Source organism: Pyxicephalus adspersus, chromosome 3 (genome assembly GCF_032062135.1).
Source record: "Pyxicephalus adspersus chromosome 3, UCB_Pads_2.0, whole genome shotgun sequence".
Taxonomy (NCBI): domain Eukaryota; kingdom Metazoa; phylum Chordata; class Amphibia; order Anura; family Pyxicephalidae; genus Pyxicephalus; species Pyxicephalus adspersus.
The window spans coordinates 62,001,988-62,018,892 of NC_092860.1; the positions used below are offsets into that span (position 1 = coordinate 62,001,988).

The following is a 16,905-nucleotide window of genomic DNA, read 5'->3' on the forward strand; positions in this document are numbered from 1 at the left end:
TTTTTTTTTCACTTGATTCTTTTACAAAACTAGCCCAGCAGGCCCACGCTGGCTCAGCTTCCACCTTTTCTCTGGTGCTCACTTGTACATCCAGGGCTGCTTGCACTGCGAAAGCATTAGATTGAACACTTTTTTTTTTTTTTACATTATAAGAAATCCTCTGAAGGTGCATGCACACAAGGAGCAGTGCAGAGCCTTTTGGGATATGTGACACAAATATCCCAGGAGGCTGCGGATTTCCCCTTCGGTCTTTACCGAAATGGAAGTGAAGACTGAAGGGGAGAGGTCCTCTCCACAAAACTATAAAAACAAAAAACGCACATTTTTCCCATTACATAACAGAGAAAGTCACTCTTTAATAAAATGGTAAAAATGTGGCGATGCTTAATAGCATCATGCATGTGATATCAGATGGGGACAAGACAGACAGTGACCCCCTCTCATCACTGCCCATATTCTATATAAAAACACTGTCTGTGACGTTTATCCGCAGTGTGTAATGTCATCGGCAGCGCAGTGTGATCGCAATGTGAGTGTAAAAGCTGCTTGTCATAATTCTGCAGCCTAACAACTCGCTGTGTTCAAACCTTCAGATCTCCTGAAACGTTGGTTGTAATAACTTGATATTTTTAGGTACACGTAGAGGCATAGCAAACTGAAACTGTAGGTGGAAGTGGGGGACACTTGTGGCTAAACATTTAAAATGTTATTACTATGGCACTATGAGAACATAAATCTCTACCTAGCAAAGTTTGCTGCTCTGTTACATAAATCTGTCTGCATCTTACCTCAAACCCCAATTTCTCCAGAATTAAGAGGTGCAGGGAAACAGAAATATAGGTGGAAGTGGGAGACACGAGTGGCGATCACCTTTCATCACCATGGCATCATTACAACATAAAAAAAACTTCCTTGTTACACACGACTGTAACCTTCCAACACCTCAACCTCAATAAAGTTTAGTGGGCCGAGTTAATTTTCTAATGATACCATAGTGATGAAGTTTTAGGGGATGTTAGTCACAGATGTTCCCCACTTGTACCTATATTTTTGGTTTCTTACGTCTCCACATGAATTGAAGTTCAGAATGTTAGATAAGTGGACAGGAATGTGGAACAGGGCAGGGAGGCTCATTTTATTGGGCAGAGTGTTTTATGTTCTAATGATGCTGTAGTAATGAGATTGTAAGGGGAGAATGTGCCCGACACTTGCACCTATATTTTCAGTTGTGTACCCCCACTCTCAGAGAAATTGATGTACAAAGAAGAGAAGCAGACAGTAGTTTCATAGGTATAGATTTGTGACAGGTAGGTATATATTAAGGGGCCCCTCCCCAATGTTCCTTGCTATGTTTGTGGCTCTGGGGTCCCCAATTTGCACTTGGGGTCCCCACTTTCAATTTAGGACTCCTGGTTGTACTTTCCCCTGAAACAGCAACCCCAAACTTCACAACCCATTTGTGACCCCCATATCTTGAAATTCTTCACAGCTGGGGGGCTGCAATTGTAGTAACTAGTATCTATGAGGGTCCCCTGTACTACATACATACATACACACACACAAATATTGGTATCACATATTAAGAGGCTAAAATTAAACCCTTTGTGGCTTGCAGCTAATGTTAAAAAAGCCATAAAGAATAAGAAAAGGGCATTCCAAAAATTAAAAAATGAAGGATCACCTTCATCATTTGAAAACTATAAAGAATTCAACAAACGATATACAAAGGAGATAAAATGTTCAAAACTTAAAAATGAAAGAGATTGCAAAAGAAAGTAAAGAAAACTCCAAAAAAGTTTAATATACTAATAGCAAAAAGACCGGATCTGAGCATGTAGGCCCCTTGCAGAATGTCTCTAGGTTGGTAACTGGGGATAAAGAAAAGGTGGATTTACTAAACACTTTTTAGCTTTGTGTACACAAAGGAAAAGGGCAGAGCTCAAGTCCAAATTGCTAATAGCATGTCACTACCCTAAACGAGCCTCAATGGCTCAAAATTGCTATGACGGAGAAACAGTTGGAAAAAAAATTATGTTGACAAAGCACCAGGACCTGATAAATTACATTCACGTGTCCTCAAAGAGCTGAGCTCAGTTATTTGAAAGCCATTATTCATGTTTCTAATTTTTAGAGACTCTTTAATCACTGGCATGATTCCAATGAATTGGCGTAAGACCAATGTGCTTCCTATCTTCAAGGACGATGGCGGTTGATGGCGTAGTGGCGAGCTCTGCCCAGCACCAAGTTAGCTTTTAGTTTAAAGCTTCTAGTTTATGTTGTGTATAGGGTAAATAATGATGCTATAGCCACCACCTAGGTATACAGAAACTAAATTTATTATTGTATGAAAGTATACAATAGAAAGAGGGTTTTTTGGCTAATTATATTTCATGTGCTTTTCAGAGTACATAATACAACGTAACAATTCAAAATATACAGTATCACAATAACAGGCTTGTTGAAAACCCCTTCCCTAAACTGCATTAGAATCATGCAGCAAAGAGGGGTTTTTGTTTCTTCAAAACTAGACAAGTATTACTATTTTGGAGAAAAAAAAAGAAAAGCTGTGAATCCTGAGATATCCCTTAGATATGCAGGATCTAATTGATAATTTCTAGATAAAATTGTATTTTGTCTCTTTATCTGACGCACTTCACCATACAGGCTTCCTTGGTTTTTTTTTTAGACCGATATTAGTTTCCAGTAATGCGATTGTTTGAAGAAGATCAAAAAAGGTGAAAGATGAGTAAATTTTTTTGAAAAAAATAATGGTGCAGAGAATAAAATCTTAGTCTCAGAGTACAAAAAAGTAAACTGCTGCTTAATGGTTGTTTATTCCTAAATGTATTGTTACGTTTTCTTCCTTCTCTGTGATATTTGTTTATCTTTTACAGTTTTGTTGTAGTATTATTCAATCAATTCAATACAATAATAGGTTCAGTTCTAGTTCACACAGCTTTGTGAAACCCCCCCCCCATAGATACTGATTGATGCCTCAATCTGCCAAGCACAGGAAAAGTGACCGTTTCCTTAGGGGAGTGCCCTTGACTGGAGGTAAAAACTCTGCATAAAGAACAAACATCCCAATCTTCAAAGATGGCGGGGCAGAAGTCTTCATGCATTCAGGTGGAGAAGATTCCGATGCCCACTCTAGTCATTCCAGAATACCAACAGGTCTAGTGTAAGACCAGTATTCCCCAGATACCAGTCCCCCAATCCATCGCCGCAGTCTTCACCTATAGCAGCCCCGCTCGGCTTTGGGAGACTGGTTGCGTCTCCCAGCACTCGGTTGCACTCAGGACCAGGTGCGCAAGGGAGGGAGATAGACTAGCAGCTGACCAGGAGCCCACAAATATAGAGTACAGAATTATCAGGGAATCCAGAAACAAGCCAAAGTAAAGATACAGGAAATCAGAGCAGCACGCGTCCCAATTGGGAGCCGCATCCCTACAAGGGATGAAGCCCCAAACACAGAAACTAGAGTGGGGATCCCCTCCAGCTGTGTGAGAGGGGCTTTGCGCCCCACTGGGCATAGGGAACAATTATTAACATGCACAATCAATTGCTTAACCTCCCTAGCAGTCAATCATTCCCTCAAAATTTCCATGCAAAATTTACCGCTCATTTATTAGTTTTCGAAAGCATCTTTTGGTCTTTTCAATATAGTACCTTCCACAACTGCAGAAGGCCATGAAAACTACTCCTTCTGTATTACAATTTACTAAACCATTAAGATTTTTACTAAGCTTTATAGGAAGATGAAAACTATCAGTCGTTTTATGATTCCATTGGCAGTAATTGCATCTGCCACAAGAAAAAGTGCCTGTTTCTACCCGACTTTTCTCTATTTCCTGGGTAAGGAAAAGGCTTTTAACCAATTTATCCCTTGGAGAAGGCGACCTTCTAAAGTTGTGGATATGATGGCAAGAATCTATTTAGCATTGGGTCCGAAGTTAATAAGGACCAATGTTTCTGCAGATCTCTCACAGTTCTAAATGATGAACTGAAAAACGTGTTACTATCCTCAATTTTCTATCTATGGTTGCATCAGTTTTCTTTAATAATTTTTTCTAACTTTAATAAAGTTTTCTTTAATAATTTTTAACTGTACCCCCTTTTGGAGAGTCTTTCCCGTAGTGCTTTAGCAGCCTCCTCAAAGTCATAGTCATTTGAGCAATATCTTTGGACCCTGAGGTATTGAGAATAAGGAATATTCCTAATTAAGTGTTTTGGATGGGCACTTTCTGCTAGCAGGATAGTATTCCCTGCGGTGGGTTTTTGATAAAGATTCCTAGATAACATGAGGTCAGATTTAATTTTAATCTAAACTAACTAAAAAGGGCAAACTTGTATTACTACTTGATACGTGAATTTCAAATTGAAGGAATTGTGTTCCAACTGTTTAATAAAGTTATTCAAACATGACTCAGTACCTGTCCAAAACATGAAGACATCATTGATATACCTTCGCCATAATATTATATGGCGAACGTATATTGATAAGGTATCATCAGAAAAAAGCTACATTTCCCTTCCCCCCCAGGTACAGATTTGCATATGTGGGGGCACATTTACTCCCATTGCGACTCCCTGCACCTGGAGGAATGTGCAGCCATCAATGGAAAAAACGTTCTTAGTAAGTATATGTCTGAGTTAATCCAGCACTAAAGTATTTTGCCCTTCGTTACTTCTTTCCAGCAAAAATGAATGTACCTTTTCTAGTCCTCTAACATTAGGAATACTAGAATACAAAGCTTCCATGTCTATTCCCACTAGCATTGTATTCACAGGTATGGTCAAACCGTCCAGGACTTTTAATAGTTCAGGCGTATCCTTTAAAAATAAGGGCAGACTATAAACAAAGGGTCTTAAATTTATATCAGCAAAATGACTGGCATTCATTGAAATGCTCTCTATGCCAGATAATATTGGCCGCCCAGGAGGTTTGATTATTTGATCATGTATTTTGGTTAAATAATTTACAGGTATTTTCTAATATCTGTTATTAAGAAAATCATATGTTGGTTCATCAATTCCCCTTGACAATGCTAATGCAATAACGGAATAAAATTCCTGATGAAATTCCTACACCATACTTAAATCTGAGAGTACCAGCTCTCATTCCTTAGTATTTCCCAGCACGTATGTCTATATTTACTTGCATCCATTACTACCACATTACCGCCTTTATCAGCTGGTTTTATTATTATTGCAGAGTATTTTTGCAAACTGCGTATTGCCTGTAGTTGTCTATGTGAAAGGGTTTTTCTCAAAAGCATTTACTTTCTTTATTACCTGTTGTATAAAGGCATAGATATGCGGGTTTTGACGTAAGTCCAGGAAATTTAATTGACCTAAAGTTGAGCGAATAGATATATTTGTATCAGTATTATCGTTGTTACTTATTTGGTCACTTGGATCCCACTGATCCTCCAAATAAACAGGAGGGTCAATGGTTTCACTCAGAGCGGTGTCATTTTCTTGCTAAAGTTCCATCAAATCTCTAGGGGCTCTGTAGTCTGCAGCTTCAAAGTTTTGAGTTGGTCAAAAGATCTCGATGTCCACTAGATGCCCCTATCTTGTCCGCAAAGAGTGCCTTGAAAAAGAGCTGTCTTGCAAACAGATGGATATCTTGTTAATTTGTAAATTGTTCACATGTATTTACTGGGCAAAAGGTTAACCCTAGATCTAATACTTCTTTTTCAATTTCGGAGAGCTCATATTTGGATAAGGTCAAAACATTTAATTGGTGGTTGTCGGTAGTTTTACCGCATATTGATACATGGGGCCTACTTTTGGTGTCGTCCCCATTTTTGTGTCGTGCAGTGTCTAAAAAAGGGGCTGAAGTAGCTCCTTGTGGGGTATGCTGGGTACCGTGCTTTACCAAAGTAATGATGGCATCAGGGACCCGCATGAAGGGCGGAACGGCTGCGCTGTCATACACAGGAGATGTCTCCTGCAAGGGGCGGGGCTTCTGGACCCCCACAAGGGTCATTCGGACATGGAAGCACATTGCCTCTCCACTAGGAGACATTTTGTGCGGTGATGTTTCATCTTTTCAGCTTCTGCCATTTTTGAAGGAGTTGATCTTAAACTTGTCAGTACAGGATTACCATTTAGATACTTTGTACAATTTGGAATACTGATTGTTGAAATTTTTGGAGATTGATTATACATATGTGAGGATTTGAAAGATACATACAAAAATATTTTTTAGTTTTGGATGCGTGGTAACCTATTAAATATCCTGAAGATCGGACAGCAGTATAGGTTGTTTTTTGTTCCCATGGAGATGTTACCATAAGTTGGTTCTATATGAAGATAGGTAATTATATGAAGATAGGTAATAGAAGTGGGGGGAAAAAGTCCCTGCGTCTTATGGTCCAAATGTAGCCTCTGTGCCCGGGCCGTCTCTCCAGTATCCTCCTCAGCCGCTGTCCCGTCCCCCCTGTGTAGCCCCCCCCTCCGGCTTTTCTCCTGTCCAGCGCGGCCAGAGTGACTGACTCCTGTCACTCTGGTATCTTGCGTCCTCCCACTCTCAGCATGATTGGCTGACAAAGTCATGCTGGGAGCAGGAAAGCACACACATACACAACACACGTACACAACACAAAGTAAACAAATGTTATATTGCAATCCGATTGTCATACATAGTATGACAATCGGATTACAACTGAAAGCAAATACTCACCCAGGTGTCCGCAGCTCTGCTTGCTGCTGGCATCTTGCAGAGAGAAGTATAGCATAATGCAGAAATCCTGCATTATGCTATGTATCTCTCCACACATGCCAGCAGCTTCCAGCCTCCGTATCTGTCTCTGTCTGTGTGAGCACGCAGGGAAATCCCCCCCTCACATCACTCCGGAGGATGAGTCATCTTCCAGTGATGTGATTGGTGAAATATGGGGGTGTGTCAGGGAGGGAAATTTAAAGGCAGATTACAATGTAATCTGCTTTTAAATGGTTTTTACAGTACAAAAACACCACACAACATAAAAATAAAAGTACCGTACATTTTGATTTTATTTTTAGATTACATTGTTGTCTATTATTTCATTATTGTTTTAAATTATTATTTATATTTATGTATTATATTATAATTTATGATTTTAATATAATAAATAAATATAAATAATGTTAATAATGGTTCTAAATGCTGCTGTTTACTTTACAGGGTTGATTACATGTGTTTATGACTGTGCTGTTGGTTTTTAATGCACATAAAATATTTTAGGACACTATTTGTTTCAGAATATTTTTTTCTTCATTTCCCTTCTCTAAAAACTGGTGCGTCTTATGGTCCAGTGCGTCTTATGGTCCGAAAAATACGGTATATACATTAGTTCTGTGTTAAGTGCAGTGGAAGTTCCCTAGTCTAATATGCAATATTTAATGTACTGGCACACTGGTTGTTCTTGGGTAAATTCATATATATTGGGATTTAAACATAATTGGCTATCTGAGTTGTTTTGAGGGACATTTAGGTAGTTTTTCTTAATGAATTAAAGATTAAACACTGCCTTAGGGCTGGTTCAACCCTAGATGTTTTTATTTGAAGGGTTACATTCACTTATGAATTCTCACTTTTCATGTTTGGTTCACTTTGACTTTTTTGGAAATCTTTGATATTTACAGGAACTCGTCAAAAGAAAAAAGTTTTATGTTAAAATATCTTCCTTACAGATAGATTAAAACCAAGCTATATTCATTTTCAAAAATAAGCTCCAAGTTGGATGGTGGGGGTATGTCCTCTTGTGTCCTCCTCCAGCTTGTCTTCCCACCTATTTATATGAGGGGAGTGTCTAATCATGAAAATACAAGATGTATACGTTTAAAAGAAAATGTATTATTGATATTTTTGTATGATTTTTTTAAAAAAAAATAAGTTTTTTGATTTTGTAGCATCTATTCCTCCTGAAGAAGTGGACGTGTTCCACGAAACGCAGAGGTTGTTCTATGCTCTAAATATATGGCTGTTTAAATGGATTGATGTATTTGTTTACATTAAAAAGGATGTTTTAACCACCTGGGCGTTTCACTGATGTCTGGATTTCTGTACCAAAAGCGGTACACTGTTTTTCATAATTTTTTTTTTTTTTTTTAAAGGGCAAAGGACAGATTAACCACCTGGCCGGTAAACCCGACCTTGGTTCGGGTCTATCGATTTTGCAAAAATCGATAAACCCGAACTTTTCTCACTGTCTAAATCCCCTTACTTACCTGGTGCCCGCTGCGATGATCCAGCGTCGATCGAAAAAAAAAAAAAAATACTCACCTTCTCCCCGCAGCTCCTCCGGGCACGTCTTCTGTCTTCATCCGGCGAGTGCAGTGACGATCACCGGGGTTTCCCATTGACGTCGCTGCATGCATCGGTGCGGGCGGGAGGCGGGGCGGGAAATTCAAAATTTTGTATTGAGTTCCTTTGCATTGAACTCAATACAAAAAAGCTGTATTGAATCCAATACAAAGAATTCCTTATATAATTGTATATATATATACTGTACATTACATTATACACTATTTTTTTTAAAACTTTTTTTTTTTAAATTTTTGTAAAGATTTTTTTTTAAAGATTTTTTTTTTAAAGATTTTTTTTATGTTTTATAAAAAAAATTTTTATTATTAAATTTATAAAATTTTGGACTTATTTCGGCGAGTTATGCGGTAATTCGGTGAATTATAGCCTACAATCTAAAATAAATTTCCATGCAAAAAATTTAACACTTTTTGCATGGAAGTACGGAAGTTTGGAAAGAATTAGAACACCCAGCGTTCGCGTACGCGTCCCTCGGCGATTCCTGATGTCCGTGCATGCGCCCGTTGATGGGGGTCGTAGCGGGAAATTCAATTTTTTTGTATTGGATTCAATACAAAGTCCTGTATCCAATCCAATACAAAATAATAGAAAGTATATTTATGTGGTTTTGTCTATAGGTATGTGACATTGGACTGTTGGACACTAAGGAGGTGTTTTAGAAAAATATATTACTATACAGTATACCGAATTATCGCATTTTCAGTATTTTTCATTTATTTATGTATTCTTGTTTAAGCTGATTTTTGTGTCTTTTATTTAATTTTATTAAAAGTAATTTTTTTTTACATGATTGTGTGTTTTAAACATTTTTTATATTCATGATATCTACTAGACCCTTGTTTGGACATATTTCTGTAAGGTACAGGTCTACAATTTAAAAAAAAAAAATTTCATGAAAAACTGTACCGCTTTTGGTACAGAAATCTAGACATCAGTGTAACACCCAGGTGGTTAATAGATAAGTAGGGGACTGAAATGCTATGATGCACAACCAGGAAAATAGGTTGACCTCGCACTGTTCACAGTCCTCAGTGATTACGTCTACAGATGCTGCATTGGAAAACCTTGGCATGTGGCATTGACAACCCCCCCCCCCCCGAAACAATTTTTCACAAAGGCAGGATTCCCTGTCTAGAATAGATTTCTAGTTTCTACTACCTTCATGCCAGGGGCCATGTCCGCAGAAATTAAACCAATGGTCATATTTGACCATTCATCAATGTCCTTGACGCTCAATATGGAAAGTTGGGGTGGTTTCTCCACATAGAGGTTACCGCTCTTTAGTTCCACAGGCGAGACCTTCCTAGCTCATTTAAAATAATGATGGCTGGAATATCAACAATGCAATAGTCAACACATGATTCTTTACTGGGAGACAGCTAAAGCTGTTCTGAGGGGGAGGATTATGGCATATGCCACTTCAAGAAAGAAGGAAGTAATCTTCAGATACAAGGAAGCATGGCTTACCTGAGTTATAAGAATACCCTGTCAGAAGAGTCTAGACAGGAGTGGGTGACAGTAAAACAGGAGTGTGATCAATGGCTTTATTCGAGCATCACTGGCTCTACGCCAAACTATCTACCCCCAGGGGGAAACTGAATTATTGTTAGGTGATGATGAACATCGTAAATCTCTTTCATAGATCCATGGGACATTGAAATCTTTAACCACCAGAGATCTCTCTCCAGGGACCTTTATTGTATAAATAGGCAGATCTCATTGAACGACCACTTTATACAACATGGGAATACATTAAGGATGGCTGGCAGAGAACTCTAAGATTGGTGAGTAGCGAAAGTAAAAAATGGTGGGAAATACAATTTTAAATTATACATAGAGCATATATGGGTTTTAATATTCGTCCCAAAGTGCATTGGCCAGACAGGCTAACAGATTGCCCCAAGTGCTCGAAACCACACCCTAGTATGTTCTATTTAATATGGTTGTGTCCAGACATGCAAAAGTTTTGGAGGGAGACACTAGACTACATGGTGTTGGTAACTGATCGGAAGCACAATATCTGCCCCAATATTTGTCTCTTACATAAATGGAATCTACTGTTCCTACTGAATTACATGTACCTAATCATCATTAATCAGCAATCTTAATTTTATGTCTGTTGGCTGCTGAAAAAAAAAAGTTATTTTAAAAAAGTGGATTTCAGGAACTCCCCCACTTCTTTTAGAAGGAGATTCTCTTCAAACTTTTGTCCATTGATAAATTGAATACTTTAAAAAACAAAGAGGGTTACACTAAAAGATTTTTGGAACTTAGTCAAGGTTTCTACTTCAGACTTAAAAAGTGATCAGTTGAAAGATCTGATGTCTTTGTTTATGCACACCACGTGGTATGATACTAAAACATTAAAGGGCCAGTTAGATGTGTTGTAAAACTGGATGGTTAGTCATATTTCCACCTCAGGCCCATACATGGTGTCAGATTGTGTAAATCAGATAAAAACCAGATTGGGGAAACCTTCCTCTGCAAATTCATACTGTTCAGGGAGTTTGAAGTTGTGAATTACACTTTGTTATTTTGGTACTCCATGCTATGTTTGTTTTGTTTATTTGTTGGTTGGTTTCTCTGTTTATTTGTCTGAATAATACTTACTGAGATTCTGCTATCTGAAATTTCAAGGACTGAAAGACTACTACTGGCATAGCATCGGTGAAATTGTAATCGGTGTAATAAGTGTAATTGTGTTTTTTTTTTCTCTTTTGTCTTTGTATATCCCAGACTATCTATGTTATATTTGATAAATATGCATATTGAAGTACACAGTGACTACTTGTTATTTTATTCTTGTTGAAAAAAATAAACAAATAAAGATATGCTTAAAAAAAAAGGGGGGGGGGGCAAGGTCATTACCAAGTAACTACAGACCGGTAAGTTTAACTTGCATAGTTGGAAAGGTCCTAGAGAGTTTAATAAAGAATCGCATGGAGGAGTTTCTGCTAGAAAATATTATATGTGTATTATAATAATATAATCAATATTATCGGCATGGATTAAAGAAAGACCAAAGTTGTCAAACAAATTAACCCTTTTTTTATAAGGACATAAGTAAATAGGTAGACAGTGGAGTAGCAGTTAATATCATGTACTTGGACTTTGCTAAAACACACACAGTACCCCACAGACTGGTAATATGCAAATTAAAGTCTAGGATTACAAAAGTCAATTAGTATATGGATAGAAAACTGGCTTAAAGATCACAAGGATTCATACTCTGAATGGTCTAAGGTGATTAGTGTTGTACCCCAGGGTTCAGTGTTGGGGCCTTTACTGTTTAACATCTTTATAAACGATATAGAGCTTGGGATTAAAAGTACCATCCCTGGGTTTGCAGATGACACCAAACTATGTAATGGAATTAGGTCCATGCAGAATAACTATGCGAGGGGGTGCTGAGAAGTTCCTGGCTTTGCCACAAGCAAGTTTCACGTCGTTGGAGTTACGGGCCGTCATGAAGTTTTTGTTTCCCCAGGGAAAGTTAGCAAAGGACATTTACACTGAGATGTCACAAACACTGGGGGAGAAGTGTCCTTCCTACAGCACTGTCAAAATCTGGATATCTCGTTTCAAGACTGGGCATTTCACTGTTAAAGATGGGCCCCACAGTGGGCGCCCCCCAACCTCAACTGACCCGGCAACCTGCGATGCTGTCCATGGGCTGATTATTGAGGATATCCGCAAAAAAGATTTCCCAGATACTTGACATCTCGCGGGAGTGTGTTGGGTTTGCTATCACCACTATCCTAGACATGCGCAAGCTTTCAGCGAAGTGGGTGCCAAAATGTTTGAACAGTGATCAGAAGGAACAAGTTAAAACATCCAAAGCCGTTTTGGCCCATTTTGAAGCTGCAAGGACTTTTTGGTTAATGACTGGTGTGTACGTGCTGAAGGGCGGGACCCGGGCAGATGACATAGCAGGATCTTCTCTTCATAGGAGGATCTTCCCTTCATAGGAAACATAATTGGCACATGAGACGCCGACTGCAGCATGCAGGGGATCTGGTGTGTAAACATGTGGCTCAGCTGTGAGATTTCAGTATGATATTATTGTTTGCTTCCTTTTGAAGCAAACAATAATACCTTTTGAGTCCTTTTGAAGTCTGTCATTTTCTGGCATTTATGGACTTACTCCCTTTGTGTAGGACTAATAGAAATAACATTAAAACTGAAGGAATTGTAACAACAACTAGATGTGATTTAAAGTAAGTGGGTTGCTAACCCCAGTGAATGTGCACAAAGTGGTGAAAAATGAATAAATATGGGTTGGTTACCACAATATCACTGTGGTGGTTTTAACTACGATAATATTAACCACATGCTGGCATTATTGTAAAGAGATATGCATGCACTAATAAACATGTAAAACATGATGGAAAGTATAATTTGAAATATTATCATATTTGTGTTTATACAGATCGACAGCAGAGCAAAACATATAACAGCTTCACTACCATGACTACCGATCTGTTCCCCACCACTGATTCTAACCGAGAGTGTTGCTAAAAACACAAGCATCAGGTATATTGATGTATAATATGTTTAGCTGAATGTATTTTTTCTGTTAATGTAGTAATAATTTAATTGATGATAACAATGTAATGTTTTTTATGGTTGTAGATTCTCTCTCCTCTCTCCTGAGGAAGTGGATATTTCCACGAAAGGCGCAGAGAATTAACCCAGAATGTATCCCTCACAGGGACACTCTGAAAGGAGAGATTATTGTGTGTAATAAGAATGGTTTTTATGTGGTTTTACATATTGGAAATGAGCCTTTTTAATGTAAACAATATTACAATTTTGTTAGTTTCATAATATATGTTGTTGATATTGGCCTAAAAAATCCTGCTACAAAAATTGGTGTTCTTCACCGTATGTTCTTTTTTTTTCACTATCCTAGACATGCGCAAGCTTTTGGCGAAGTGGGTGCCAAAATGTTTGAACAGTGATCAGAAGAAGGAACAAGTTAAAGTATCCAAAGCTGTTTTGGCCCATTTTGAAGCTGCAAGGACTTTTTGGCTAGGTTAGTGACTGAGGATGAAACCATGGCTCCACATCTATGATCCTGAAACCAAGTCAAACAGTCAAAGGAATGGCGTCACAGCAGGTCCCTGCGGCCGAAGAAGTTCCGAACCCAGAAATCAGCCAAAAAGTCATGGAGTCTTTTTTCTGGGACAAAGACAGTATTCTGTTGGTGGACTACCTACCTACCTCAGGGCTCTATTATCACGGACAGTAATATGCTAACCTCCTGGACCAGCTGAAGGAGGCAATTAGGATGAAAGGCAGTGGAAAGTTGACCAAAGGGATCCTTTTTTTTTTGCAGGACAATGCCCCTGCACACACGTTCAAAGTTGTGGCTGCTAAATTGAACACCCTGGATTTCCAATTGGTCCACCATCCCCCTACTAACCTGACCTGGCCCCTTCGGACTATTATCTCTTCCTGAATTTGAGGAAACACCTGAAGGGGGCAACGTTTTAAGGACATTTCTGACGTCAAAGATGCTGCTGAGAGCTGGTTTGCGGCCCAACCAAAGGACTTTTATTTCAACGGCCTAGAAAAGCTGCAACTATGCTGTACCAAGTACATCAGTCTCGGGGGGGGGGGGGAATATGTTGAATAAATGTGTCATTTCATAACTCTGGCTCTCTTCTTTTTCTGGGCAAAGCCAGGAACCTTTCAGCACCCCCTCATAATCTATAAGCAGACCTGGATGTAGTGTTTGATTGGGCAGCTAAGTGGTAAAATATTAATAATAATATTATTTATTATTATTATTAATAATTATAAACAGGATCTATATAGCGCCAGCATATTATGCAGCACTGTACATTAAAAAGGGATGACATTAATTATTGAGAAATGTAAAGGTATGCACTTTGGGGAAAACAACATGCATGCTTCAGATTGTCTAAGAGAAATACATTTGGGGCAGTCAGAAATTAAAAAGGAGCAATAATAGTAGCAACAGCCAAGGTACAATATCTAAAGCTAGCAAAGTACTTTCTTGTAAAAGTGTAATAGACTGCAGAGATAGAGATATAATCATGCCACTGTACAGCATTGGTTAGACCTCACATGGAATATGCAGTCCAGTTTTGGGCACAAGTTCACAAAAAGGATATTGTGGAACTGGAGAGAGTGCAGAGAAGGACAATTAAACTAATAAAAGGAATTTTAGGCTCCGCTATGAAGAGAGAGAAATTATTGACAATTTTTACACTTTGCTTCAGAGCACAAAACCAATTACTGTGCTTTGTATGTGCACCAGGTGACAGTGTCTAGTAATGAGCCTGGGCTTGTGACATTTGCCTTTTGTTGACTAACAGGGTGCAGTATTATGTAGTTGAGGAAGCATTACCATCCTGTTCTACGTTATTTCATATTCATTATTGAACTTTTATTCTTTCCTCTTTGCAGCCTGAATGACCCAGCAATGAGCTTGCATTGCTTCCAGATGTCACAATGTTTTTTCTTATATCTATTAAAATTTGTATTAAATGCCAGGACAGGTTTGGCCAAAAGTGGCCCTAGGGAAATACGAAGTGTGGTCCGCACATACAAAGCATTTTGGGGGGGTTAAAACATTGTCATTTTGAGACTGTTCTATAAATGTTAAAATAAACAATTTGGCTCGTGACCATGACTGTTTTTGGCCTCTTATATGTTTAAGTTAAAAAGCCCTGTTCTAAACCCTTGCACTAGGTTGTTTTAGCAGCACGTGGGATATGACATGCTCGGCCAGCATTTTTCATCTCCTAGACTCACATCTTCAATGCTCACACATCGGGATGCAAGGCTCGGGGAGGCAGATGCCAAGCATCATCAACGGGACCCCGATACCGGCCAGGCATCACCAAGTGGACCTAGATGTCAGGCCTGCATCGATGGAGGACGCCGTGGGTTTGTGAGGACCAGGTAAGTCCTCAATTCCACCCCGAGTGTGGCTCTGGGTTACGGTTTTCTGAGTGTACAACCCTGCTCTAGCCTCTCTGCTATCCAAAGGACAAGGAAAAGTTTTGTTGGCGTACTAGTTTAAAAACTGCCCCCCATTTAAGGAATGAAAAAACTTAAGTATCATTTACCTAGGAAACCAGGGGCATAATATAGTAAAAATATACTACTGGGGGAGAGGGATGGAAGCAGGTTGGTATGGCAACAGGGACTACAATTTTTATATAGTTTGAAGCTGCCATTAAATTGGATATATAGTCACATACAGGAGCCCTATGTTTAAAGGGGACGTTTCTATAATCTTAACAAAAAAAAAAAACTAATAGAGAAGTTATGTTACTTTTGCATTTGAACCATATACCTACGATGCTTGGTATGCTGTTTGGTGGACATCTTAGGTGATGTAGTTCAAAATGACAGCACATATTTCCATTAGTGTTTTAACAATTAAAAGATATCTGACCAGTGTCTGGGTAAACGTGTACTCCACGCCGCCTGGCTTAACGTCAAACTCTTCGGTACTCGCCGTTTCCTCAGCCCGAGCGCCGACAACCAAAATGAGACCGATCACAGTCCATACAAGCACGGACGCCGCCATATTTACTAGCAAAATGAAGGTATTGTTATCACTAGGGGGAGCCATAAGCCTATGTCTTGTTTTCAAAATCGTCTTTTTTCGTTATTAATAGACGTGGATAATACAGTTCATATTCACAAATATTCATATAAAAAAAGGAACTGAACTGTATACATGAAATACCACTGGAAATATTTAACGTATTTTATGGCTAGCATAGAGCTTCGGGGATTAATAAAAGAAAATATGCTTCAACGCCACCATTTTTTTGGAGACCGTACTCAACAAATTGCATTACACTAATTGTAAACGTGGAATCACTGGATTCGAAGTATGTAAACTATGCTAACATTTTGGTATTGGTTACTGGGTTTTCCGGGGCTCAGCAATGTCTAACCAAAAAAATAAATACATATGGCCGCTCTCCTTCTACTAAATTGCAAGTACATGGAATAGGATACAGCTGTAACTATGAGCAGGCATACGTTTGTTGTATATCAATGTGATTTTTTTATTCTAATAAATGTTTACTTCTTTTCGAAAATAGCAGTGGAGGGTTAGGAATCCTGTATTTTTTTCTAGTTTGTAGTTAGACTACAGGTTAGACTCCTGTAACATTGTTCCGGGGACAACCTTTACCTAGGCAGGAAGTGTGAGGTAACCAACAAGAGATAAACAATAACACGATGAATTAATCTCTCTCCTCTTTTTTTGTTGTACAGCCAGCTACAGTAAGGTAGAAATCTAACTAGCTGTAAAGCAGACACACTTCTACAGGTTGGTTATCTCCTGGGAGCCTTGAACTGCCACAGTCTTTGTCTGAAACCAAAAGTGTTCGGTTTTCCACTTCCAGGTTTGAACTGTCAAACCCCAGCACACAAGGAAGAAGATCGGGAAACGTTTTGCTTCATTTTCTAGTGTACAGTGTAGTGTAATGTAAAACCAGAAGTATTTAGTGAAAAAACAAGTTTCCATAAATGAGATGAGGTGTGTGGATATCTTTGGACAATCAAGATGGTTGAAGATCCCTAACCTGTAAGAC

At 38.7% G+C, this 16,905-nt stretch overlaps 1 protein-coding gene across 2 annotated transcripts in view; it reads right to left on the reverse strand.

Moving 5' to 3' along the window:
• The window catches only part of MYDGF (myeloid derived growth factor), a 54,159-nt gene extending 38,253 nt beyond the window's left edge, over window positions 1-15,906 (reverse strand). The window contains exon 1 of one of the 2 annotated variants that reach the window (XM_072404916.1): window positions 15,750-15,906. In XM_072404916.1, the coding sequence (XP_072261017.1) occupies window positions 15,750-15,884 (135 nt within the window). In that variant the 5' untranslated portion in view covers window positions 15,885-15,906. Of the gene's footprint in view, window positions 1-15,651 lie in introns of both variants that reach the window. The other variant, XM_072404917.1, reaches the window with a different exon arrangement.
• Between the last annotated feature and the right edge of the window lie 999 nt (window positions 15,907-16,905).